Genomic DNA, 27500 nt, shown 5'->3' on the forward strand with positions numbered 1-27500 from the left:
GTGATGCTTACTTTAAACAGCGCCTAGTTCTGTGTCTTGATAATCGTCACAAATCAGGAGGTTTTTCACGACGAAAATCCCTTTTTACACACGCACAAAGTTGGCACGGCACTCCAAAAAAGCGGTACGGTACCAATATTTGGAACACCGTGCCCACCTCTAGATATGTGCTCGGTACCCGTGTGATCTCTGTAGCGGGCGCCTAATAATGCCTTCTGTTTGCTTTGTCTACATACGAAAGATTTACCGTGCCAAGCCCGAAAAACATGTATATTTCGGAGTGCTTTGTCAGAATTTTGTGCTAGTCACTAGTGTAAAGCGGGCTTAAGATGGCAACTACAACGAACACAGAACAACACAGTCGATCGTGCTGCATGCTGTACGGCTGTTTTTTTTTTATATTACGGCACATGTAGTGTTCTTTCAACATGGATGTTGAAAGTGATTGAGTTCCCATTCGTTTTGTAGGTGGCCGAAATCAAGTATTTACGAAACTTGGTGCAAAATTGCCAAATGTGCAGAGGTAAGAACAAACTATTTATGGAACATAAAATATTCGTGGTTCCTAGGTGAGCTCTTTAACCACTCTGGAGTGGTTCTGCCATCTCTGTGTAGCGTAGGTAGCTAATGTCCCTTGCCCAATCACATTTGTCCTCTGCGGATCATTGCCAGGTCTTGCCGCCATCGATGCGTCAGGTTTTTATCTTTAATTTTTAACTCGATGAAACATTTGGAATTTACCTATCATTTGGTTCTTGAACGCTCCTCATTAGCATGGAGTGAAATTCGCAAGGACAAATCCAAAGTTCGTTAATTTTGCTCTTTGCCGTTTTTTTTTTTTTTTTTCAAGTCCAAGACTTCTGTCGTTTCAAGCCTTGCTTTCCTGGAGTACCTTGCTTCAATGATCCAGCCACTATGCAAGGATTTGAGTGCGGTGAATGCCCGCTCGGGATGGTTGGAGACGGTATCAACTGCACAGACATCGATGAGGTAAATGTCGATAGAATAAAATGTAGTAGAGCGGTTTTCGATCGAGTGTCGAAAGTAATTAGCGACTTGCTTTGCTTTTGCATTACTTCACTCGGTGATTGGTTCAAAGTTCTCGCGCCAGTTTTTCAACCAATCAGAAGTGAAACCAAAACCAATCGTGGCTCGCCCGTGCACATTTTCCCGCGCTTTGTGTCGGCTACGCGTAATTACTTTGAGTTTTGATTGGTTTACTGGATTGTGTCCGTCCTTTTTGATTGGTCAAAGTAATTGCTTTGGTTTTGGTTTTACAAACTCGATTGAAACTCGCTCTAAGCATCAATTGAATACGTATGTGCAGACTTGGTTGCTGCGAGCACTGGTGACCAGCTTACTCTTTTTTGACATTGGGAGCTCTGCGTCTTAAATACCAGGATTTCCAGTCGATTTTTGGATTTCACTAGACGAGCTCACAGTACACATCCCCAACGGTTTTTATGTATGCATTTTTCGTTTCTTATTTCATATTACCTTGCTGTTACATTAGTTTCCAACTTCTGTTTGTGCAAGAGACCTTTTATTACTATTGGTAACGTTTGTTGATTCCCATCGTTAGAGTAAGTGATTCTTTTCTCGCTGCACTTCACTTTCTTTTATAAATTGCTAGTATTAAATATATCTGTGTATGAAAAGCCAACTGACTTAAAAAAAAAACGCATCTTCAAGAAGTTCTAAAACAGTCAAGAATTTTTTGCCATTTTATGTGTGATGGTAACTCGTCTCACAGTTCAGCGGCCTGTTTCTCGAAAGTCCCGAAAACTTTTCGGGACCTAAAAGCCATCTCTGAACCTGCCATCCGCTTCTTTTGGAAAGCCGATCTTTTAACATGTTTTCAAGGTAGCAAAACGCAAACTGTCTGTGAAATTTCACCGCTTAAATCCTCTCCGTTCTTGAGTTACACAGGGAACTGTGACACCCGAAAATGGCCCGTAAAGTTTCGGGACTTTCGAGAAACGGGATCCAGGCTCGAATCAAGAAAAGAGCTATTATTAAGAGCCGTTAACGTTTTAAAAGCAGATTAAAAAGCGCAGAAATTTCAGATTTTGTTGACTTCGTTTGTTTCTTGTCTCCAAGTGCACGCTTGGTGACCCTTGCCATCCAAGAACCATGTGCCAAAATAGAAGTCCCGGATACTGGTGTCCGCCATGCCCTGTTGGGTACTCTGGCAACGAGATCCATGGTATCGGATTGTACGCAGCCAGGACCAATAAGCAGGTATGAAAGATAAATATTTTATTTGACTCGTTCGACAGTTTAGTCTTTTATTTTGAACTTATTGATGTGTTTGACAAAAATTCTTTCATGCCCCCTTTGGCAGGCTTGCACGGATATTGATGACTCGTTCGACAATTTAGTCTTTTATTTTGAACTTATTGATGTGTTTGACAAAAATTCTTTCATGCTCCATTTGGCAGGCTTGCACGGATATTGATGAGTGCGCAGAAAACCCGTGTGCTAAAGAAGTAAAATGCGTCAACACAAATGTAAGCTTACCATTAGTGAATTTAATAGTTTAAACAAAACTTGGCTTGTTTGTTTTTCTTCCCTTTGTCGGGTTGTGGTCTGTCCTCTTCGAGGCTCTATTCTTTCATCAGACCGGAGCCATTCTGTCTTTATATTCCATTTGTTGCGTCTGCCGTATAGTTAATTAGAAAGGTAATTTAGTCATTCTATTGGGCGGTCGGGTTGTCAGATGCTGAGCCAGCTGATCAGGAAGCCGGTAGGTCGGTGTGCCTATCACTCAGACATTCGAGCAGTCGCTTGGTTGGTCAGCCAGGCAGGCAGGCAGGCAGGCAGGCAGGCAGGCAGACAGACAGACAGACAGACAGACAGTCAGACAGATACTCTGTCACATTCATTCATTCAGCTAGTCAGTCAGTCATTCGGTCAATAAGTCAGTCATTGAAGATGACCGATTTTCTGTTTTCAATTTTTGTTCATACTTTTTTTCTAGGGATCATTTGAATGTGGAGATTGTCCTCCTGGTTACACAGGCGACCCAAGATCTTCATGTTACTATTTAAGCTACTGTGACCCTGACGATCCGAAAAGCAATCCATGCAGTCAATACGCTAAATGCATTCGATTAGATAGTGGCCGAGACTACATGTGCGAGGTAAGCAAATTGAATTCTCTTTGAAAGGGGCCTCAGCCATTTTGTACAAAGGTAATACCTTGAATAGGTCGGCACGGTAGCAGAGAGTTAAAGCAAAGACAACGGCAACTGACCGTTCTGAAGAAAACGCCACTTTAAAAAATAACTTGGCTTCGCGATCGTTTCCATCCTGTTCAGGTTGTACAATTCGGGCGAACCATCCTATGGATCTTTGCAGTAAAGACAAAAAATGAAAGCTTTATTGCTATGGGTTTATGTTGGCGTCAAAATATTTTTTTTTCTACGCTGTTGTTTTGTACAGTACAACAGTGTACTCTAATGTCGCACATGTAGCACGACTGTTTTCACTCTTTTAATTAATGATATTAGGAAGTTAAGGAAACGACGACGGCTAAGGAAATGAAAACATCACGAAACAGTAACATCCTTGGTTAATTAAGAGAGGGACGCATTTTGGCACATTTTTGTGCAGTATTCTAGCGCTATAGCACGTAATTCTTGATTATTCCGTCAATATACCGGCGAGCTACCTTGTAACTGTATGGGTGCACACGGTTTAAAGTGAAGATCGAAAATGAACTGTTCATTTTGGTATACTCGCGTTGTCGCCAAAATCTAAAAATTGGTGATGTCACGGTGTTGTTTTGTGGAGTACGACAAAGAAATGCACGGACGTCCGTGCCGCACGTGCAGTACAAGTATTTTTCCTTTTTTCATCATTCATGCTTTGTGGCGTTGTCGTTGCCGTTGCCGTTGCCGTAGCCATTAGGGAGCTTAAGATTTTACGACGGCGACGGCAACAACAACGCCTTAAAACAATGATATCATTGGTTAAAAGAACATAAATAATCGTGCTGCACGTGCAGCACGGATTTTAGGACAGATTCTTGCAGTACTCTGCGTAAGGACGACGTGAAATCACCAAATTTGAGGTTTTGACGACAACGCGAGCATGCAACAGAGAATCTTTCATTCTCTATTCTCACTTTGTAACTGCTCGTACCAATTTATTTTTAGGATACTTCGCCCAAGTTGTAAAACGTGAACGAGATAGAATAACCGCGAAAGAATTATGATAAAGCAAAGTGATATTTCGATGTGACGTTTTCGTTGAAGTCGCCGTCGTAGATCTTAAGGTCCCTATTAGAGCGTTCAAGAGGGAGTTTTAGCAAAGACGACGGGTACGGCTACGGCAACGCCACAAAGCAAGAATATTATTGGTTGAAAAAGGAAAAATGCTCGTGCTACACGTGCAACACGAATTTCCGTGCATTTCTTTGCCGTACTCCACAAAACAACAACGTGAAATCACCAAATTTTAGGTTTTGGCGACAACGTGAGCATATAACAATGAAACAGTCATTTTCTGTTTTGACTTTAAAACCGTTCGTACCCATTCAGTTACAGGATAGTTCGCCTGTATTGTACAAGGTGAACAAGACGGAATAATCGTGAAATATTTGCGATAGCGCTAAGTTATATTTTGGACTGACGTTTTCGTTGCCGTAGCCGTCGTCTTTGCTTAAACTCCCTAAGATCTACGACGCGACGGCAAAGAAAACGTCACAAATTTTGCATATTTAATGAGCAACAACAATAGCTTAAACGATCTGCACGTGCATTTTTTCATTTTTGTACATTTCTTTGACGTTTTCGGCAAATCTGCGACGTGAAATGACCATTTTTTAAGTTTTACGAAGAACGTGAACACAAGGCAGCGAATTTGAGTTTTCTGTCGTAGCTTCAACACCGCACCTCCTAATTCAGTTCCTGGAAAGTTGCGCTAGGTTTTAGAACTTAGACAAACCGAAATAATGACGAAAAAAATTAATAAACTTAACGTTTTCGTTACTGTCGCGTCGTAGATCTTAAACTCTCGTATCATCGCTGCTGAAATTCGCTAGCGAAACAAGAGGTGATGATAAAGACGATGATAAAAGCAATGCGAGAAGACGTCATCCCACTGTGTTCATCAATTATTCATCTTTGTTTTCAGTGTCGTAGAACATACGCTGGAAATGGTCATTTCTGTGCCCAGGATTTAGACCTTGATGGTTACGCCGATGTTGAGCTCAACTGTTCGGATAAAGAATGCCGTAAGGTATGAATTGAGGGGGTCTTCCGGAAAGCATTGTGTTTTTGGTCACTTGGGATTAGTCTTTATTTGGAGTTGTTTGGTTTTCTGTCGTTTTTTCTTTTGTTTTACGTAATTTCTGCTCCGGTACCTGCAGAAGCTGCCCGCCTAACACCCACACTTTTAACACCCGGTAGGATACGACAGCCTGTTATTAGAAAGACGTTGGACGAAACTTCTTTTGAGGTCTCGTTTTTTTACCAATGTGGCCCGAGTTCGATTCCCAAACTCGGCGTCATATGTGGGTTGAGTTTGTTGGTTCTCTACACTGCTAAGGGTTCCTCTTTTACCAAAAAACATTTGATTGGCCTGCTTTAAATTCACATGATTCGATCTGATTTGCAGCCCTCCCAATTAGTAGAGCTCTTGTTCTTAGCTAAGCATGGGTGAGACTTTGAGAAAGTTGTAGTTGTTGTTATTACGTATCGTTATTCGTCTGGTCACAAGTTGATGTAATGCCGTCTTGTTATCCTGTGAGAGCGGGAAATAACTAACAGGCAAGGATCCCTTAGGAAGTTCTCTCCGTCATTTAAGTTTCCTCAAAATCCTAGCTGTTGTCATTAAGGTTGTCTTTTTTTTTAGGAATACTGTTTCAAGTTCTTTACAACGGTCTTTCATCCACTTCTCGTAATCGTTTTGACACTGAGCAAAGGGCACTGACAACGAGTGGGATAGTTATTACTGGGATTATCATTAATTATTATTATTATTATTATTATTATTATTATTATTATTATTATTATTATTATTATTATTATTGTGTCATGTTGTCATGCGTCCTTTGACGGTACATCACATACGTCGTGAAAATGTAACAAGAGCAATATCTGAACAAAGGCGTGGTAAAAGACATTTTTAAGAGAATCGAATAGATTTATTTATTGACATTGGCTCGGAACACTCGGAAAGAAATCTGAAATCTCCTAATCTATGAACCTCGATCATTAGTTCGGATGCTCTATCATTGAGCTGCGGTGGACTCTTGTGAGCTGCGAGGCCACTAAATTAGGTCCGTGTGGCTTCTTAAGAACATCTACAACACTTCGCTAGTAAATCACATCCAAGGTGTTAAAGGGAACCTCCACTTCAACAAAAAAAATAACTTTAAATCACAGGAAGTAACTGTTACAGTCAAGTCAGTCTAAAATATTTTCAAAGCGGAAAGCGTTTGTATCCGAAAGAAATAAGTTTTAGAATCGCCTAGTTTTGTTTTCAAATTGTGCGGGTGCCGCCATCTTGAATAATTGTGACGTGTTACGGTTGCCCTATTGTTATTAGACAAAAGCTCTTTGTGTCAGAACAATAGGGCAACCGTAACACGTCACAGTTATTCAAGATGGCGGCGCCTTCGAAATTTGATATAAACACATTAACAAAAACAAATTTCGAACAAATTTGTTTGTAAGCTAAATTTTCTTTGGTTTAAACTTATTCTTTAGTAAGAGTGGAGGTTCCCTTTAATAACATAAACCTTCTCCTTCCTCGCTTTGAATGTTGCATTTACCGGTTGGTTTTTGCACTCGGAACCCATAAACATCAACATTGAAGGAAGAGGGGGCAAATTTTCGTCTGTGTTACAACATTTGTGACGAAGACTTTAACACTTCTCCACCTTGGAGTGAAACATGAAGATCTTACTCTGGCGTTAGCCAGACGATTTTACTCGTCAGTTGGGGCACTTTGTTTATGAAATAGAACTACATGCTGTCCAATTTGGAAATAATTGGTTTTATCAACGGAGTTGATAATGTAAATTGGCCACCGTTCAGAGATTCTAAGAGCTGACGTTTCGAGCGTTAGCCCTTCGTCAGAGCGAATCGAGGGATTATGGGTTACGTGTAGTTTTTATAGTAGAGTAGGAGCTACGCTATTGGTGGTAACATGGCAACGTGAAAAATAGGAATATATTAGTTAAATGAAAAGCGTTCGTTAATACCGTGAGGATTAAGGGTGCCGATTTGAAAGATGAATTTTTGTTCCAGATTTTTGCGGCTTTCCGTCGTACCTAGATGTAGGGAAAGGCCGCAGATAGCAATGTGTTTTTTGGAGTGGTTAGGCAGATTAAAATGGCGAGCGACTGGCTTGGATGCATCCAAGTGGGGATACTTCCCCACCGACGCAGCACCACAGTTTCTTTAGAAACTAACCCTTCATTCATTTGGAAATAATTGGATGAGAAAAATTCTGAGGACAGCCAAAATTGGACGAGGCCGTAATCCAATTATTTCCAAATTGGACAAGCATGTAGCCCTGTACCTATTAATTTATAGCTTCCAAAAACGGTTTGTTATCACTGTTAGAGACCATTAGTTTAAAAATCTGAGAGAAACCACTGTCCTGGCCAGCTAAATGTTCACTTCCGGTGTAAATGTCGCGCGCTTAAGCTCCCTTATAGCTGCAACCCGATTGGCCAATACTCGGTTCTTTTATTTATCTTGACATTTGATTGGTTGATGGAAAGTATCCAGATTTTTCTCAAATTGGACGGTTTGTTCAAAGCTGAAAGTAAACGTTCCAGTAAAAACTATCCAATTTATTTTAAATTTGGACAGTTGGCAAGAATTAATATAAAAAATAGATCTGTTGGCAATATTGGATTTTGATGCAGCTATATAATTAAGGTGTGAATGGGTGAATTAATCACGAGCGTAGTCTTGTATTTTGGTGTTTAATTTTTCAAGGAAGGGCCCAGACCATTACTTATTGTTTGTTTGTTTTTCTTCAATTCAGGACAACTGTGTGTTGATTAAGAATCCCGATCAATCAGATGCTGATAATGACGGCATCGGAGATGTTTGTGATGACGATCTGGATGGCGACGGTATAGGAAATGACCAGGTTAGTGTCGATAGCTTTTTCTTTTTGTGTTAATTATCGAAACTGCATTGTATAGTAAGCTCAATGCTGCACGCATTTGGATTGGTTCTCACCTATGATCTGTTAGAGGACAGACGCATAGCTGACATCATCATAAAAAAAGGAAAAAAAAAACGTTTAGTTCTTTATTACGCAAAAGATATGGATTCCACGTTGCCGTGCATCTGGTCAGGTAGATCACACGAGACATCAAAATGTGGAAAGACAGGGGTCCATGACTAGGAGAGAACAACAGCCCTATATTTCTGTCGCGGCGTTTTCACAAACCGATTTATTTTTAGATTGAATTTCCCGTGAACGAGAGACTCCCACAGGAGCCCGATGACCAATCACAAGAAACTAACTTGACACCATAGCGTCACCGAACCGGAACTGCCTTTGTTTCTTGTGGGAAAGGTAGTCTACAAATAGATCGGTCTGTAAAAAATGCTTGGTACGGCATAGGCTTAGTATGACACAGGCTTAGTGTGGGAGTTGTTTGCTCCTTGTCATGTCAGGTATCGCCGTGTTTGCCACCTTGTTGTTACGACATTTTGATGTCATCTCTGATCTATTACTGAATAGACGCACTGCAAAATGGAATCTAGTGGTTAAATCCCGGACAAAAATCGGTGAGAGTTTACTCAAGTGCCTTCCTATTGGACAATAACTACAGCAAAGGCCCGGCTACAAAGCCGTCTCCCTTCCCACCCTAAGCATTGCTGTTTATGAAGAAGCGATGAGCTACGATGAAGAGGCTGTTTGAGTTTAGCTTTTTACATTTATTCTCGATTTCTACAAAAAAGGAAACGGCGGCCATTTTGGTGTCCAGACCCAGTCCTCCGGGAATTGAACTCTATTATTATGCAAACGTTTTCTTTCGTTTTCGTTGAAAAACATGGCTGTTGATCATGCGAAAGAAAACCAAGAATACAAAAGAATATTATATTGTTTGCTGAATGCGCGATAATTGAAACTGCTTTGTACCCATTTGTGGACAAATTGCATAAATAAATAAATAGAAATGTCTCTGTCCTGTGTCTTTCTTTTTCATTGATTAGTACTAACGTTTCCCATTTTACAGGACAATTGTCCTCGTTTTGCTAATCCAGCACAGTATAATAACGATGGAGATTTGTTTGGAAATGACTGCGATAACTGCCCGTTTGTCAGCAACTCGCATCAAAGAGATCTCGACGAAGATGATGTCGGAGACGCTTGCGACAAAGACATTGATGGAGATGGTAAGGCAGCGAAATGTCCACTATTTAATTTTTGCACGAGCTAACGCCCTTGATAGCTACTTTTACAGATGATTATTGATGACTGCATGCCGTCCTTTCAGTATGGGGAAACTCCGCGATTTCCAGGGTAGTGCCCGCACAAAATTGGAAGAGAAAAGGGGACGTGATCTCCGTTGTGGTGGTCTTTCTTCTGTACATGATGTGGGTGTGTAAATAGCCCGGGAGGGCGGAGGGCTCGCACATGAAAGGATGGGGGGGTGGGGGGGGGGGGCATGCTCTTGGTATGGTGTGATATGGTAACTTTATTTATACACAGTAAATCCTCCGTCTCGCTTAGGGGTGTATATTTCAGATTTTGGTCTCACGTAGGGTGTTATATGTAACCGTGAAGGTCTCGTTCAGGGTTGCACGCGAAGATTTAATATGCTTTAAACATGGTCTCTTATAGGGGTGAAAAAGGGCCTCCTTTTGGGGGGGGGGGGGGGGTTAAATTCAAAATTTCAGACGCGCATCTCCACCCTTCATATGCAAAGTCCCCCCCCCCCCCTTCGAAAGGGTATTCCAGGCTGCTACATACCTTTAACAATTCAACTTCCGCAATTTGTAGCCCACTGAACTGACCCACCCACCCGTCCCCCTTTTCCCACTAGATCCGCTACATAATATATTCCATTGTTTTGCAGGAGTCATTAATTCCATTGACAACTGTCCAACGATATATAATCCTCAACAAGGCGATAGGGACAGCGACACAGTTGGCGATGTTTGTGATAACTGTCCTTCATTCCGAAACCGTAGACAGGTAAATTTGATGCAGTTTGGTCAGTGGTGAGAATTATATCGATACTTCGCGGAGGGCGCACGTTAAATGTGAGATGAGTGTCGGAGATGAGCTTGTGGCTTCATTGAAAGACTGCTTTACGTCCCGGTAGAGTGACTTACAAGTCGACTTAGAGACAGACGAACTTACTGTGTGACTAACTGACGAGCCTACTGGTAAAAGTGGCTGGCTGAGTTACTGCTTGTCTAAACGAACTGAGTGACTGACTGTACAGCCGAACGGCCTCGAATTATTCACTGACTGAGTGTCTGCCTTTTTCAGGGGCTTTTTGATTGATATAATTGAGTTTATGAATGGTTGTCACCTTTTATCTTAGTATGATATAGACGATGATGGACTTGGAGATGCGTGTGACACAGGTCGTGACGATGACAATGATGGCGTCGATGACATGGTAGACAACTGCAGAGGGGTGACCAACCCAGATCAAATAGACAACGACAAAGATGAACAAGGTATGTCAAGCAGGTTTCTTGAGCTGCTTTTCATACCTTCCTTGTACTAGTTTGTCCGGGCGTGATTAGTATGTCCCACGAAACAATAAGCAACATAAAACCTGCAGTTCAGTGATTCCCACTGAGCCGTAACGTAAATCTCTTGAAATTTACTGCCGTTTACATTGAATGCTATCATTGCCACATTGTCTCGTGATTATTTCGGGACACAGCTGGAACAATGGTCGATCCAGAAATACGCGCAGTTTTAACAGGGGCCTCTCTGTGTAATCCGTTGCAAGCATTATTGTGATACTGTTGATTTAAAATTTCGAGTCTGCGCTTCAGAGACGGAAGTCCTCGATTCGCGCACCTCCCGGTCGGGAACTAGCTGGAAGTCTTTATTCTTAGTGCTGACCGAAAAAATTGCGGACTCTGGAGACTTTAGTAATTTGTTTTCCATGTAAAGTTTGTCAATTCAAATAATACCTGGAACATGCTCTATTTGATACTAGAATCAATCTTAGTTCGAGGAGTTTCATATCAAGTAGTCTTCTTTAAATGAAAGTAAGCTATTTTCAGCGGACTGCTATTGATAAACAAGTGGCTAGGCATATTAATACACACTCTCTACTTTTTTGAAGATTTGTTAGCTTTATGTCCATTGTTCTGTTGTTGTTTCTTTCCAGGTGATGCCTGTGATAACGATGATGATGATGACGGCGTTCTGGACAGAAGTGATAACTGTCAGTTGGTACCCAATCCCACCCAACGAGATTTGAACGGTTTGTATACTAGTCTCTAACTGATTCATAACGTGATCAGAGAGTCGAAAGTATTGGGGATTTCCAGTTGTTCGCAATGTTCATGTTTCTGCTGTTTTATATTTACACATTTAAATAGCTGTCACAAATTATCGCGTAGCAAGTTTAATTAAGCAGCGTCGGTGTAAACCGCAACTCGAGCGTCATCTTCAAAATAAATATTACTTTGCGACTATTCCAGTTCTTTGATATCAAAAGGATGCCAAGGCTGAAACTGGTATGAAGAGCACTTACAGTAGCAGTGCACCCTCACGTACTCTTGCAAAACTCTCGTGCGGGGCGTGCAAATCTGTTGTTTTTGCTGATTAAATAAGCAGTTCTGTTGTGTACACCCTCCTGCAAATTCCAGTTTTTTTAAACAGAACTCTGCTTAAGTTTTCATCATTTACTTTCCTAGTTTTGACACGTCATTTAATATAGTTGACTCAACTTGTTGGTCTTTTTGTTCATTGCGTGTATGTCTCCATGATCGTTAATTTGTGATTTTAAGGAAACTCGGGGGTGTTTTTCACCAGCGACGCAGGCAAAAGCACAAGTTTTAAATTTCCGTCTTCGCTCTTCTTGCTTTCTCCACAGACAACGGATTAGGGGACCCCTGTGACGGCGATTTTGATGACGATAAAGTCCCGGATGCAGAGGATGCTTGTTCTGTAAACCATCACTGTAGGCGAACAGATTTCACCAATTTATTGAAGGTCAATCTGAGTCCTTATGAATCTACGAGCAGACCGGCTATTTGGGTCGTCGATTCCACGGTAAGCATTTGCACTTTACGAAAACATAATAATTTTTTAGTCTCCCAAACAACTTATCATTCATGCATTCATCGTTCATTAGTTTTTTTTTTTAATTTTCTTTTTTTCTCTTTTCCTGTGCACATTTTGCATCGGCGCTTCTCGCTTTGGGAACAGGAACTGCGGTGGTCAACGAGAACGCCACAAAACAACAATATATTTGGTTAAAAGAGGAAAAACAATCGTGCTGGACGTGCAGCACACACTTTAACCCATAATTTTTTCGGTACTCTTCACAACAACGAGGTGAAATCACCGAATTTGAGGTTTGACGACAACGCGAGCTAACAAATGCGAATCTTTCACTTTTCACTTCTCTAATTTTGCTCTGAAACCGCTCGTAACATTTTATCTTTTAGGATACTTCGTCCACATTGTACGACGTGATCGTGATAACGCGGAAGACTTTAAGATATTGCAATGTTGTATTTTGAGGGGACGTTTTTCGTCGACGTCGCCGTCATAGATCTTAAAAGTCCCTAATGAAGGAGTTAAGAAAGGACGACGCTACAAAACTCAAGTTTACTCTGCAACCGTTCGCACTAATTGACTTTTAGAATGCTTCGCCGGTATTGTGCGAAATTATCGCGAAATAATTACGGTAGTGCAAAGGGACATTTGAAGTGACGTTTCGATCGACGTCGCCGTCGTAGATCGTAAAGTCCCTATCAAGGAGTATAACGTCGACGGCTGTGACAATGGCAGTGGGACAAAACAAATATAATATATCATTGGCTGAAAGCTGAAGTAACAATCGTGTTGCACGTGCGCCACGCACTTTAGTACATTTTCTTGTCACACTTTGCTTGCGTCGCCAGCGACGCAAGCAAGCACAAGCAGCATACATAATCACATATTTTCTTCACTTGCTTCTATGTGTGAGCCTCTGAGATGCACAGGCCTTAAGTGTATATTGATCTGTTGAATTGCAGGGAACCAAGGTAGAAGAAACAGAAGACAGCGATCCTGCAATTGCCGTTGGTACGTAGAACGCTCACGCCACGTTTTCAACTCTTCACCGCGTTTTGCCCATTTTTTTTTTTGTCTTCATTACGTCTGATATGGTTGTCTTTTTTTTTTTTTTATCCAAGGGGAAATGCGGTTCGGAGGTGTCGATTTCTCGGGAACTTTACACGTTGCTACGACACAGGACGACGATTTCGTTGGAATTGTGTTCAGTTACCAAAACAACAGACAGTTTTACCTCGTGTCGTGGAAGCAGAGTGACCAAGTGTATTGGGAAGTGAAACCATTGAGAGCGGAAGGTGTGAAAGGAGTTCATGTTAAGGTATCGCATTCAGATGACAAAAAGCACTGAGCAGGCGGCGTTACATAAAGGGCTGGCTAACTTAGAACTGAAGTGACAAAAAACATACCAAGCAGTGTACCGGGAGTAACACATGCTTGAGTACAAGAAAAATAACAGTACTCTTTTCCATTTTTTTTGGCTAATGTTTATGTTTATGTTTATGTTTATGTTTATGTCACGTGAAAGGGACTATGACATCACGTGAAAGGGACTATGAGTTGGTGAGAAATAAAGATCGACCCAAGGCTCTGGGAAACTCTTAGAGAACAACCGCCGTTTGATTTTTATAGCCAAAAATTGGCTATTTGAACCTTACGGCGTCTGCTTACTCCTCGTGCTAACATGATTGCACCAATTAGAGACGCTTTTGATTGTTCTTCACGAAAACCAATGAGAAGACACTTTGTTTCAGGGTTCCCCAGAGCTCTTCTCTCCCTCAGTCAAGAGAAGAGCTCTGGGGTCGAGATTGAAAAAGCTTTAGAAAACGATGGCCCTATTTTTTTCAAATTCTGTTGAAGAGTTCGAGTATCATCTTGTTCATCTTTTAAAAAAAAATTGCGGAACTTTTTAGAGATTGAGAAACACAGGCACGTGAAAACTTCTTTCTATGCAGCGAACACGGGTGATCTCGCTCGACGTTAGTAATTACTGAAAAGCAAAACATGTCCCTACTGCGCATGTGCCCCAGCTGACATCATTTTTAGTGTCCACTCCTACCTATTCAAGTCTTATTCTGAATCTCACTGGGCCTGTTATGTTTCTTTTCTCAGAGACTAATGCAAAAACGGCCGCCGTGAAATTTGATAGTTAAAGTTCTTTCAATTTTGAACGATGATACTCGGCAAAAATTCCCAGTTCTCTCGCCAAATGCTGGGTCTATAATCTTGTAATTAATTCTTAAGACATTGTTAAAAAGCCTGCAATCTACCATAAAATGTTAATTCGTTTTTGGCCAATCGTCTAGAATCATCATCTGACTCATGCTTGGGGACTTCACTTTTCAGCATAATCGAATCAACGATATATATTTTAGAACTCCGCAATCTTTCCCCTCTCATTTAGTTAGGTAACTTAAGCCCGGTTTCCAGATAGTCGTCCCTGTCGTTACAATCGTCTCTGTCGCTTCAAATTTTTGGAAGCGACAGGGACGATCATATGGAAACGCTCTAGCGATCACCCGGGACGATCCCGGGACGATCCTTGCGACAGAAACGATCAGTCGTCCGAGATAGACTCGAGTTCTATCCTTGCGACAGAGACGACCGGAAAAGACTCTCAAGCGATTGCATATTTTTAATGGAAACCGGGTTCAAAGGATAGAAGCGACAGAAGCGTCACACATCCCATGATGCACCTGATTGCTTACTTCACGTCCATATACACGCTTCAAAATGGCGGCAAACAACTCGAATAACACCTCTACATTTATGGAAGAAATACAGCGGTATGAATGTCTTTATAACAAATTTTCGAAGGATTATAAGAACAGAAGAACCATATATCGGCCGAACCCAAAACCGATGCTTTCTTCGATTTTCTCTGTCTCTTCTTCTTCGCAAACTGAACACGGAGAAGCAAATAACAAGCCAAAAGTCTTCTTCTTCGATTGACTGCCGCCATTTTAATTTCGACTAGTCGGCAAAAAAATTCCTAGTGCCAATCTTTTTTACCGTTTGATCCGATACAAACGATTTAATGGAAACCAAGGTATCGCAAGAATCGCTTCAATCGCGTCTGTCGTTTTTCACCACGGGAAGCTCTTTTCAAGCGACAGAGACGATTCTAGCGACAGGGACGATTATTTGGAAACCAGCCTTTAAGCAACGACAACGGCGACGGCAACGAGAACGTCATCTCAAAATATAAATTCGCGTTATTTAATCGCTTCGTGACTATTTCGACCTTTTTAATATGACAAGGGTGTGGTAGTTCCTCAAAAATGACACTGGTCGGAACGGCGCTTAATTTACGGGAGAAAATGAAAAATTTATCCTCAAGTGCTGACGTTCTTCATAAAATCTCAAATTAGGCCATTTCACGATACTGGCGAGTTTAAGAAACGACGACCGCTACGACTACGACAACGCCACAAAACAATAATATCATTGGTTAAAAGAGCATAAATAATCGTGCTGCACGTGCAGCACGGATTTTAGTAAGTATGTTTGCGATTCTCTGCATGACGACGTAAAATCTCCAAATATTAAGTTTTTACTACAATGTAAGCATGCAACAGAGAATCTATTTTCACTCTGAAACCGCTCGTACCAATTTATCTTTAGGATACTTCACCCATATTGTAGGACGTGAACGAGACTGAATAATCGCAAAAGACTTAAGATAGAGCCATGTTATATTTTGAGATGACGTTTTCGTCGACCGTCGACCGTCGCTGTCGTAGATCTTAGATTCCCTGCTGTTTTGCTGACGACGGCAAAGAAATGAACAAAAGTGAAAAACGCACGTACAGGGCGTGCAAAATTATTATGCAAATAATATGCAAATTTGTGACGTTCTTGTTGCCGTCGCCGTTGTCGTTGCTTAATTGCCCTATTTCTAGTTGCTGGCAGGATTCGTATTTTCACGGTTGGACTGGAACGAGCATGACGTGTCGGAATATTTCATGTGCAAGTAAACCGTATTGCGTACTCGTTCCAGGCCAAGTGAAAAAACACGAGTACGATCTGAGATGGCATTCATGTAGACCAAGGTCTGTAAGACGCAGACTGAAACCTCAAGTGACCATTTCACACGGTCAGGACATTATTCTCCAGATTTTTAAACTAATCTTCTCTTATTGCAAAAAACAGATGCTTAGAAATATAAATTTGGTACTGTCAACTCTATTTAAAACGGAAGACAGCTCACTTCCTGTGGTTGTAGTCCATGGCTCGAAAACATCTCATACTTAAACTGCTAATTGATCGGCGAGAACCGCCAAAACAAACCACTCATTGAGTTATTCCTTTTTTTTTTTTTTTGTCTAGCTTGTTAACTCTGATACGGGTCCAGGAGATGCCCTCAGAAATGCAATATGGCATTCTGGTGATGTTGAAGGACAGGTACTTAAAGTGTTCAATAATTAAAATAATATCGTTTTCCTCTTCTGTTCTCTCTTGCCGAAACCGCCTTAATCAACAGACCCTCTCAGCTCCATTATACGCACCAGCAAACACGTTTCTCTGTGATACTCCACACGCTATATGAATATATAATTGCCCGGAATTTGAGGAGTATAAGTGCGACCAAATGCAAATTTTCTCCTTAATTTTGGCGCAAATTTTCAGCGTTAAATTACAATTTTGCCATGGCAACGTTTCCTACAGTGCCAAAATGGCGTCTTGTGAATGTAATTTGTTGTTAATTTGTTTGTAATTTATTTGATTTTGGACAAAACGCGCGTAAAATTATTCCCTAATTTCACTCGTCACCATTTGATTACCATATTTATTCCCCGTAAATCTGTAAATAGCGATTATGTTCTTATGAGTGCGTCTCATAGAAAGTTACGTCTGCTTCTTAAACCTACCAGTAAGTTTAAACGAGGATGATCATTTCTGCGTCATTGAGAGAGAGCTTAATAAAAAGTCACATTATTTTACGTTGGGCTTTTCAATTTTTTGCGCACCTTTTCAGTGGTAAGGAAAATGAACTGGAAACTTAAACTCGATAAACAACGCTGACACGAAATGTCCTCATTTTCAGACTAAAGAACTCTGGCGGGATCCTAAGGAAAAAGGATGGGAAGACAAAACAGATTACGATTGGGAACTAATTCATCGACCAAAGAAAGGATTGATAAGGTAACTGATGGATAACTTAGGAGGAAGCGCGGAGGTCTTGAATATCGAATGTTCACATCAGATCTAGCATTTTGGTCTTAAAAAAAGACCATTTATTGAGACCTTACGCAACAACGACTTCAACGACGAAGAGGACACCGACAGAAAACTTCACTTCCCAATATAACAACAATTTTCCAGTTGTTACAACTCGTTACGCTTGAAAAATATGCGCCAATTGTACAAGAATTGAATTTTTGAAAACGGCGTTTACAGTTAGCGGGAAATGTGAAAAATTATCTGCATCTGCTCGCTTCCTCCACATAATCTTGTAAATCTTGGCTATTTTCGTCGTTGGTTTGAGGAGAACACTTCGTCGTCGCTTTAGCCAGGGGTTTCAATAAAAGCCGGTTACCGGCGGTATACCGCCGCCTGCTTTGCCTCACACCGCCGGCTAGTTTGCCTTGATTTTCACTAAAAATGCTATCATAAACTTGTCAAACTGCCGCCTTCAATGGCCTATCATGGACGGCTATTTCAGAAGTTATTGAAACCCCTGGCTTTAGCTCCGTATGCTATCTGGAACGGTTCTGAAGTACTTCCAATCGTGAGAAAGATACATTTATGAAACCGCATTGGCGACCAAGTTTCTTAGACTTCGTGGAAGATCGAGCAGTGCGTGATTCGTGGACACCAAAAGGGCCAGTGTCGTATTCTTTTCAGGCCAACCTATTTCTTCTGAAAAGCTGGTGTTCAATATTTTTCAGACGACCCAAAATACATCCGAAAAGTTGCGGGTCTTCGTGAAACGCATTTTCGGGAGGGTTCGGGACCGGCCGGCCAGAGATCGTTTATTCTCGACTCCGATCGATATTTTTAATCGATTTCGTTTTTCTTTTTGTTGCAGACTTAAAGTATTTTTGAAAGGAGAAATAATAGTAGACACAGGATATATCATCGACAAGACCCTCAGAGGCGGAAGGGTTGGATTGTATGTGTTTTCACAATCAAACGTGATATGGAAGAACCTCTCTTACAGGTGCAACGGTGAGGGATCCTTCGTTTGCTGCGTTTTAAGCTGTGATTTTGCATTTTTTCCTTTGTGAACTTGAGTTATGAAGGTTTGTGTGTCTATAGTTCTGTTACGGCTGTGGGCGAACTGTCAATTGGTGTGCGAAGTTTTGCGCTAATTCAGAGCCTTACACTCGGAGAGGTGTCGTTTTCCGATGAGCACGCATCATAATAACAACTTTCTTCCCAAAGAGTGACCTTTGCCTTAAATCCTCTACTTGCACAAATCCCGTTAAGCCCGCCGCACACGGTGAGGAAAGAGCTGAGCAAACTGCCTCGCGAGGTGGTTTGCTCAGCCGTTTTCTCACCGTGTGCGGGGAACTTTTGGTGAGAAATTGGCCTCGCCATGTTTGATATTTTTCGCCTCTCGAGGCAAATTCCTCATTGTGTGCGGCCATCGTGAGAATCGAGTTGAGCTTGGTCAATGAAGCATCCAATAAAAATACATGGCATTCTCACGTGACTTCAGAGACGTCGGAATTTCTTCCTCCGACACCATCTTGAACCGCTGGAGTCACGTGAGTATGCCATGTATTTTTTTTACATGCTTGATTAAATCAAGCTCAGCTCGATTCTCACGATGGCCGCACACATTGAGGAATTTGTCTCGCGAGGCCAAAAATATCAAACATGTTTGATTTTATCCTCACGGCCTCGCGAGGCGAATTTCTCACCACAATTTCCCCGCACACGTGAGGAAACGGCTGAGCAAACCGCCTCGCGAGGCAGTTTTCTCAGCTCTTTCCTCAAGTGTGCGGCGGGCTTCAAACACCTCTTCTACCCCCCCAAAAATTTGCATAGGTATTGTTTTCGATTTCTCTTTGGACATCTTCATGTCCCGGGAGAAATTGCAAACAATGATTATGTAAAATTTTGGGGAGTAAAAGAGGTGTATTATGGGATTGTGCAAGTTGAGAATTACTTTGTAAACGTTGTTATCAATCCATTAGGAAGACTGACACTCAGCGTTCAGTTCATGAACAACCCTGTAACACCCGATGCAGTTCAACTGTCATCGTAATAGGCCAATTTCGATGTATCAAAATTCAGTCCTGAACAAATGATATCACCTCGAGGCTCTGGGAACAAACTAAAACAACTCCTTTTTTTTATTCCCCAGAGCCTCGACATGATGTCTTTTTGTTTAGGACTGAATTTTTATATATCGCAATTGGTCTATTAATATTTTGTATCCTACGAAACGGAATTGTTAAATATACTCCCGATGTCATGGTCTCGGTTATGCTGTAACGCTCCTTAACCCATCGGAGGTCTAACCTTGTATGCGACCCGATGTCCCGTCACTGGATCTTATTCTTTTATGCTTTTAAAAACTAAATAATATCCTCTGTTTGGCTTTTACAGACCGTATGCCGAGCGACTACCAACCTCAAATCTCAACCAACTGAGTCAAACCAATACTGTTGTGCTCATCAAACTACAAGATCAAACCCTCGGACAAAAAGTTGCTGTCACTGAGAAACGATCAAGTCCAAAGACGGCCTAGGCCAACGTAACGATTTATAAACGATAAAGCATAATTTCTCGTCGACCACAATAGTTTGGTCAGCCAAATGACAATTAAAGCGGATACGATTTTATATTCGCCAGCAAATCGTATTATTTACGCCAAGAGAGTCGTAGCAAAGATCGGCGGAGCAGTAGAGCCGAAAAATCAAACACTGAATCTCTTATGGCCTATTTATAGATTGTTTAAAATAAATATGACAAGCAGAAGTTCGTTTTCTGCAAGTTGAGAAACTCCGCTTGTCTCGTAGAAGGAAGTTTTGCTCTTTAATAAAAATGAATGAGCAATCGGTATAGTAAAGGTGTAAAACTTTTACTGGATTTTCATGGTGCTGTTTAAGCTAGTTATTCCGTGAAACAAATAATTATTCTAACCGTTAGAACGTTGAAGAGATGTATCTTGTATATACAAATGTAACCTGTAAATGCGATAAGTTTTGAAGTCAAAAGGGACTGGTAACCAGGCTGGTCATCAAACCCGAAGAAGTTTCAGAGAAGTTCGTCTTGAAACACGAACTAGCGAAGATAATTCAGTCGTTTAAGCTGATGGTCCGTCAGTAGTGTAAATTAAGCCTATCCCTGTTGAATTATGAGGACGAGGAATAGCGCCTTCACGTAAGTTAAGACTTAAACTGCGACCAGGGGCCGCTTGATCGAAGCCTGGTTAGCGCTAACCGTTGGTTAAGAGGTATTGTAACCTATAGGTTTCCATGGTATTTAACGCTTGGTTAGCGCCAAACATGCTTCGAGCAACCCGGGCCAGGTTGACAATCAGTTTGATGCTACCCTGGGTTTTCAGAATTTTGTATGTGGCCAGGAGCCTATGACTGCTGATAAGAGAGGACCCTCTCTTTCTGCTGATGTGGCCCAAAATTCACGGACGCAACATTTTGACACTCCTTACTGGTGTCTTTATCAGAGGTTATCAAAATTTCACGCGGAGTCCTTCTATATGCTCTCCAATGAGCGAAAAAAGGAAAGAGTACGTGAGCTCGTAAGTAGTACTTAACGACCTGGCCCAGTGGTTAGGGCGTTGGGTTGCCTGCGGTTGCCCCAGGTTCAAGTCCCTTTCTAATCTCTGGTCTGGATGTGTTTCCGGTTATCCCGGATTCAACTCTACCACGCTTCGTAAATAGCCAACCGGTTGCCTCCAAAAATGCTGCTGGCTCCTTTGAATTGAAATTTTCCAGCAACATTCACAATTCTCTAAACCAGAGAAGAAGCATCATACTATGTCTGAATAAACTGTCTTCTTCCTATGCATGAATATGTTTAGTGTTTCTATGAAAGCCCAGTGGGGGATCCGAAACTCCTCAATATACTCCATGCAATGACAGGTTAAAAATGATTATCAGCCATTTTCGGCTAACTGAAACCGAAAAGGCAGGAAAATCAGAGGTTAAATTCCAGCATAAATCCTTTTCTCCTCCAACAATGTATTAGTGGAGTGTTCAATGTATGCAATTTAAGTTAAAACGAAATATTTCCTTCAGTAGTAGGAATAAAGGAAGGGTTTGTGTCCTGCAAGTCACACGTCCTTATCAGCCATTATATAAGTCCGTTGGACTGTGCAAATTAAAAATGCATCAAAAAGGAGTTAGAGATTGAGTAGCTATATGTTAAAAGCGCTTTTATGCATTTTCTTCGTCTCAGAAGAGTCAATTTTGTAAGGTCGTAGACCCCAGTATTTTTTCATAAAAAATAAATTTAAAAAAAAGGAATAATTGGTCAATAATTTAGCGGTAATTTTGTCACCAGCTTAACATGGTATTGGCTTTATTGAGACACATCTGTCGAAGTCAGCAGATGTATTGTTTGGACAACTCTTGAAATGACACGAGGTAAATTAATGTTCCAATTCGGCTAACTCAATGTTGTACCCAATTCAAATCTCATGGGGATAAGATTTGTGTATTGCATTTGCATGATAATGTGGCATTCACATTTAAATGATATGGAAATGCTTGGAACAAAACGTTTTATTCCCAAAGGATTTTATAAATTGGGTACAACATTGAGTTAGCAGAATTGGTCTATATTAGAGAGAGTTTCAATGGCCAATCAAAAAAGGACGGAAACAATCCAGTAAACCAATCAAAACTTGAAGTAATTACACGTAGCCGACACAAAGCACGGGAAAATGCGTACGCGAGAGCCACGATTGGTTTTCGTTTCACTTCTGATTGGTTGAAAAAGTGCCGCGAGATCTTTGAACCAATCACTGAGTGAAGTAATGCAATACCAAAGCAATTCGCTAATTACTTTCGACACTCAAAGTGACAACCGCTCTAATCTCCTTACCAAAAGCAAACACTTTTTACCATTCATACCTGAAAAATTCGCTTTTTATCTGCCGGACAATACGCGCAGTTATCAAAACTTGCAGTAATTCAACCCACGACCGTGATGTGAGAAGCACGGGTCTATTCTCAATTTTACGTCACAAACTGCTTCGCAATGCAAAATTTATCATTCTGCAAACAGGAATGCAAAGCAGTTTGTGACGTCAAATCGAGAATAGACCCATGCCTATCACATCACGGTCGTGGTTCCAAATAAGCCATTTCCGAGTTCTTCCTTGCCTCATCTTCAAAGCGAGTCTAAGTGCCAAGTTTTTGTTATGAAAATTAGTTTTCATTCATATGTAAAGTAGAACTAATTACCATGACAAATACTTCGCACTTAGACTCGCTTTGAAGAGGAGGCAGACTTGAACTCGGAAATGGCCAATTACTTCTAGTTCTGCCAAGTTTACGTGGCTTGCACGGCTGGGTAACAGTGATTGCACATATTTGCTTTGGATGGGGAGAGTTATATTGGGGACTTTAAAGGAGAGTCCAGTAAAATAGTGCATTCCAAGTCAGCATAATATCTTGCGGCCTTTTATTGCGATTGATATTATGGGTGTGATACCTTAAAAGCGCTTATAAAGGAGAACGATGTCTCGAATATTCCCGCCACAGTCAAACAATGCCTGCCGAAGCCGTTGGGTTTCTTGCCAGAACTTCGACCAATTCCAGTTCAAATGCCTTTCCTGGATGCAATCATTTAAATTTTTTTTTTGGAAAAAACGAAATACCCCTCAGTCTTTAAAAAGTGCAGTGTGCGTTACAGATCAGAGTTCCCCTATTTTGTCACTTTTAGCTTATGCATTAATTTCCACGAGTTTTCAATCACCCTTTGCAGGATCTTCCATCGAAAAATAATACGTTTTCCTTAAGAAAGAAAAACAAGAAAAACAATGCCCTTTAGAGAAGCATCTTGCACGTTTTTTTCTGGTGTCCTAGCCTACAGCACTAAACAACATTGAACGCCTATTATAGAGAAACAAGTATATAATTTTCAAAATTTTCCATCAATCCCAGTCAAATTCCTGATTTTCCTCTGCTGGCAATCCATTTCGCAGAATAGATAAATTTCCAGGATTTCCGTGACCCATGCACTGAAGAATATCGTGTTCCAAAATCGATAGGACAACGTATCCAATTATATTAAGGTCTTGCAACTTCACTGACTCAGATTAAAGGCATCTATTGGAGTTTATATGGACAAATTGTTCTCAGGCGACAAATGGAGATAAGCGTCTTTTCCAAGCTGGCAAAGGGATACCAGGAGGAAAATACAACGTTGACAAAAGCTTCTTTCGTACAGCTTCTCAAAATCCATACTTGGACTGTGTTTGTCTGCGCGTTTGGCGATTGGCTGACCACTGCTGCCGCAGTTCAAATTCTCTTTCTTTAGCCTAAATCAAGACAAACACAATGGCGATGACAAATGAACAAAAAAAAAACAATCACGGAAACGGACGAGTATCTGCCAATTTTACTGGCTCGTAATGGTATTTAGATGACGTTATTGAATGATATAGAATTATATACGAAAAGTTTAAATTGAAATACTAGAGTCAGGACTACTCTCAGCAAGACGATCTTACTTCATTAAGTTGTGATATGGCTCCTTGCTTCAAACCATTCGACATAACGAATTTTAAGAAAACGACGACACCTTCGAGATTATAATACATGTTTGGACAGAAACGTCTGCCATCCTCATTTAATCAGAATACAAAGCAATGGAAGAGAGAATGCTGATGTGAAAATTGTGACAACGGAATGAAATATAGCACGAAAGTGTGGGAATTAGACCACGCCTCCGCCATTTTTCAACTCAAGATCAAAGAGGATATTCACATTCAGACAGAACAACCCTCTTTGAATCAACAATTACACCATGTCAATCTAAAACTATCCTTTTAATTTCACTTTCACGCTATAGAGCAAGTTTCAATCCAGTGTCGTAAAATCAAAACCAAAGTAATTACTTTGGCCAATCAAAAAGGACGGAGATAATCCAGTAAACCAATCAAAGCTCGAAGTAATTACACGTAGTCGACACAAACCGCGGGAAAAAGAGCACGCGCGAGCCACGATTGGTTTTGGTTTCTTTTGTGATTGGTTGAAAAAGTGGCGCGAGAACTTTGAACCAATCACTGAGTGAAGTAATGCAAAACCAGAGCAATTCGCTAATTACTTTCAACACTCAATTGAAAACCTCTCTACTTCATTCCCCTTGTTACTATTTTCACATCAGCATTCTCTATTTATTATAACTGAATTCAGCTTCCATGGCTTTGTACTCTGACTAACTGAGTATGGAAGAAGTTTCCGTCGAAACATGCACTATAAACTCAAAAGTTTTGTCGTTTTCTTAAAATTCTTTACTTTTCTGTTACTATCAAAACCCATTCGATGTAACAAATTTCAGGAATTCCAACTGATACCAGGAAGGCCAACTGCCTTTTTGTAAGCGAAATCGAGGGGGTTCAACCAGGCGCAACCCAGAAAGGGACTTGAGCCTTGGGAACCCAGGCCTGGGTTGCTCGAAGCATGGTTAACGCTAACCGGAATTAAATACCATGGAAACCTATAGGTTTTGATACCTCTTAGCCAATGGTTAGCGACGAGCAACCGGCCCCAGATTGTAAATTACTCCTAGAATTACTGACCACTATTCCGTTCATTCTGGAATAAGTTGCACAAGAACACATAAATCGAAAGAATCCAAAAATAAACGCGCGCACATTTCGCCGAAACAAAGTTGCTTCTTTTACGAGTTGAGTAGATTTGTATCATTGTAGAGGTAAATAATTTTCGAGTTTGACAGAGGAGAAATTACCTGAAATGCCAGATAAGTGATCTGATGTTTTCGTCTTTGTTGAGCTGTGGGCATATCTTTCTTTTTCTGGAATTAAAAAGATATTTCTCAAAAAACAAACAAACAAACAATAGCGGACATTTTTTTTGCAAAAAAATGCACCTCATTCCAAGATGGCCGCCACTTCATTTTTCTTGCTCCCTTTTTCTGGGTGATGTATTGTTTCGAGCTTTGAACTTATGAATGAGGCAACAGGGACTAATTTGAATATGATAAACATGTAACAAAGGGATCCAACAGTAGCAGTCACTTTGGAATAAATGTTTAAGCAAACCAAAGTCCCCGAGTGCTTGGATGAGGCTATATAAACAAGGAAATAAGTCCTCTATTGCTATTATAAAATATTTCTCAAAAATAATTCGTTCCATAAACGAAGGAAAATGCTGCTTTTTTACTTCTTGATTGAAACAGATTTTCTTGATACACGCTTATACATCCTAAAAGCCAATCCAAACGCACGACTTACAACACATAACCAATCAAAATTCATGTGATGTCACAGCCGTGTTTACATACTCTCACCAAAACACAGCTAATGACCAATGAGGGTCCCAATTATTTTATAAATTTAATTATTAAATTATACCGTGATATCTCCAATAATTAATTCATGATGAGAATGGCCACACGCGCCGTCAACATTTCTTTTTTCATTCTTCGAAAGAAAATTTGGGTGGACGTCAATTAAATGTTCCAAGCCGCTGCGTGAGCATAATTATGTTGATTGACGTCCACCCATTTCAAGTGTCGAAAAATGAAAAAAAAAAGTCGGATTGAGGGGCGCGTGAGACTGATAACCGCTGCAAACCTCGCAAATGATACTGAAGCAGTTTCCAAGTGTACCGACGAATTACACCGACAAATGACAACAGACGTAAAAAAACGCGATTTGCCAGTCAGCATCGAAAAAGATTGACATGTGACCAACTAAAAGCGTGCGAAAATGTCCGTGTGCCAGATGGGACTGGTTTTGGTCTTGTTTCTTAAAAACGGTGCCGCGAGACTTCGAAGCCAATTACTCACTGTAGTATATTAAACCCAATCGTGTACTATTACTACAACACTCCTTTCAAAACCGCTGCCATTACTGAATAAAAATGTACGATATTACCCGTGATGATGTGTGTATCACTTCCTCTGTTCCGTACTTTGCCATCATTTCTGCCGCATTTCCAATCTGGTCATCAGCATTGACATCAACAATGTTGATCTCCTCGTGGCGATTCCATCGTCCCGTTAGCTTTTGCAACTGAATGAAAAGACACAACAACAAGCCTATCAGCCAGTACTGACCGTAAAGGATCTAATAAACGCCCCGGGCGTCTATCACGTTTTAGGTCCTAGTGGGGGTGTTAAAATAGATATGAGGTGTTACTTTAAAAGTAACAGCTGCATAGTGGAGCCTCGAGAAGATGCCTTTTGTTAAGGTCTGAATTTTAATATATCGCAATTGGGCTATTCCTTTTGCTTCATAAAACCGGCATACATGACATTAGGGCCGTTTATACGAGAGAAAATAAGCCGCGGCTTACTCTGGCCGCGGCGTACATAATACGCGAAAGGAACTATTTATATGAGTATAAACTCCCAGGCCAGGATAAGCCGCGGCTTGACTCGGAAAGCCGTGAACGTAGATTTTGTACCATTTATACGGGGTGTTCGCGTCTTATGTAAGCCGCGGCCAGAGTAAGCCGCGGCTTATTTTCTCTCGTATAAACGGCCCTAATGTGCTTAAGGAGGCTCGAAAGGGTTTTCAGCTGAGCGCACGCGCGTAAGCCACACACGCAATTCTAAAAGCCGCTCGCGTCAGCTCATGATTCAAAATGGGTCACCAGAAATAAACAAATACCGCTGATTTCGCTCACCTTTCTTCTAATTCCTATATATATGGAATTATAAATAGACAAATAGACATCTATTTACGACAACTACGAAAATTGTACACAAACGGGTTGATGGTAACTTAAATCCGTTTGCGTTGGCCTGTAGCTCCACTCACGCGTGCACTCGAATGAGCGGGTGACGCATGCGTAAATGCTGATCTTATAACCCCCACATTTTTCCCTTATTTTGCAACTTTACTCGTTTATATCTCTGCTTCCAGACAGTGAATTTTTTTCCTTTTTTGCATGTTAGCTTAGATTGATTTAAAGCGTTTGTCTTTCAAATTTTAAAAAATAGTGTAGGTGAGAAAATAAATTAGAGACATTTAAAAAAAAAACTGATTTTTCTGAACAACTGACCTACAGATTTTGTTGAATTTTAATTATTTTAGAGATTATTTCTAACATTATCTGGTAATGCTGAATGGAAAGATCTCACCGCCCC

At 40.8% G+C, this 27500-nt stretch overlaps 2 protein-coding genes across 28 annotated transcripts in view; one reads left to right on the top strand and one right to left on the bottom strand.

The window, feature by feature from the left end:
• Window positions 1–21679, top strand: part of LOC138038524 (cartilage oligomeric matrix protein-like) — a 78089-nt gene extending 56410 nt beyond the window's left edge. For all 26 annotated transcript variants that reach the window (XM_068884438.1, XM_068884422.1, XM_068884434.1 and 23 more), the window contains 18 exons: window positions 469–523; window positions 851–990; window positions 2101–2241; window positions 2442–2510; window positions 2981–3142; window positions 5139–5243; window positions 8007–8114; window positions 9217–9376; window positions 10060–10178; window positions 10534–10672; window positions 11341–11436; window positions 12052–12230; window positions 13202–13250; window positions 13361–13557; window positions 16566–16640; window positions 17284–17381; window positions 18268–18407; window positions 19797–21679. In XM_068884438.1, the coding sequence (XP_068740539.1) occupies window positions 469–523; window positions 851–990; window positions 2101–2241; window positions 2442–2510; window positions 2981–3142; window positions 5139–5243; window positions 8007–8114; window positions 9217–9376; window positions 10060–10178; window positions 10534–10672; window positions 11341–11436; window positions 12052–12230; window positions 13202–13250; window positions 13361–13557; window positions 16566–16640; window positions 17284–17381; window positions 18268–18407; window positions 19797–19840 (2076 nt within the window). In that variant the 3' untranslated portion in view covers window positions 19841–21679. The remainder of the gene's footprint in view (window positions 1–468; window positions 524–850; window positions 991–2100; window positions 2242–2441; window positions 2511–2980; window positions 3143–5138; window positions 5244–8006; window positions 8115–9216; window positions 9377–10059; window positions 10179–10533; window positions 10673–11340; window positions 11437–12051; window positions 12231–13201; window positions 13251–13360; window positions 13558–16565; window positions 16641–17283; window positions 17382–18267; window positions 18408–19796) is intronic.
• Window positions 21680–22818: 1139 nt separating this feature from the next.
• Window positions 22819–27500, bottom strand: part of LOC138038503 (proline-rich protein PRCC-like) — a 19760-nt gene continuing 15078 nt past the window's right edge. For both annotated transcript variants that reach the window (XM_068884382.1, XM_068884381.1), the window contains exons 7-9: window positions 26284–26421; window positions 25134–25199; window positions 22819–23700 (exon numbers count right to left, since the gene is read on the bottom strand). In XM_068884382.1, the coding sequence (XP_068740483.1) occupies window positions 23614–23700; window positions 25134–25199; window positions 26284–26421 (291 nt within the window). In that variant the 3' untranslated portion in view covers window positions 22819–23613. The remainder of the gene's footprint in view (window positions 23701–25133; window positions 25200–26283; window positions 26422–27500) is intronic.

This window comes from Montipora capricornis, chromosome 2 (assembly GCF_036669925.1).
Source record: "Montipora capricornis isolate CH-2021 chromosome 2, ASM3666992v2, whole genome shotgun sequence".
Classification (NCBI taxonomy): Eukaryota; Metazoa; Cnidaria; class Anthozoa; order Scleractinia; family Acroporidae; genus Montipora; species Montipora capricornis.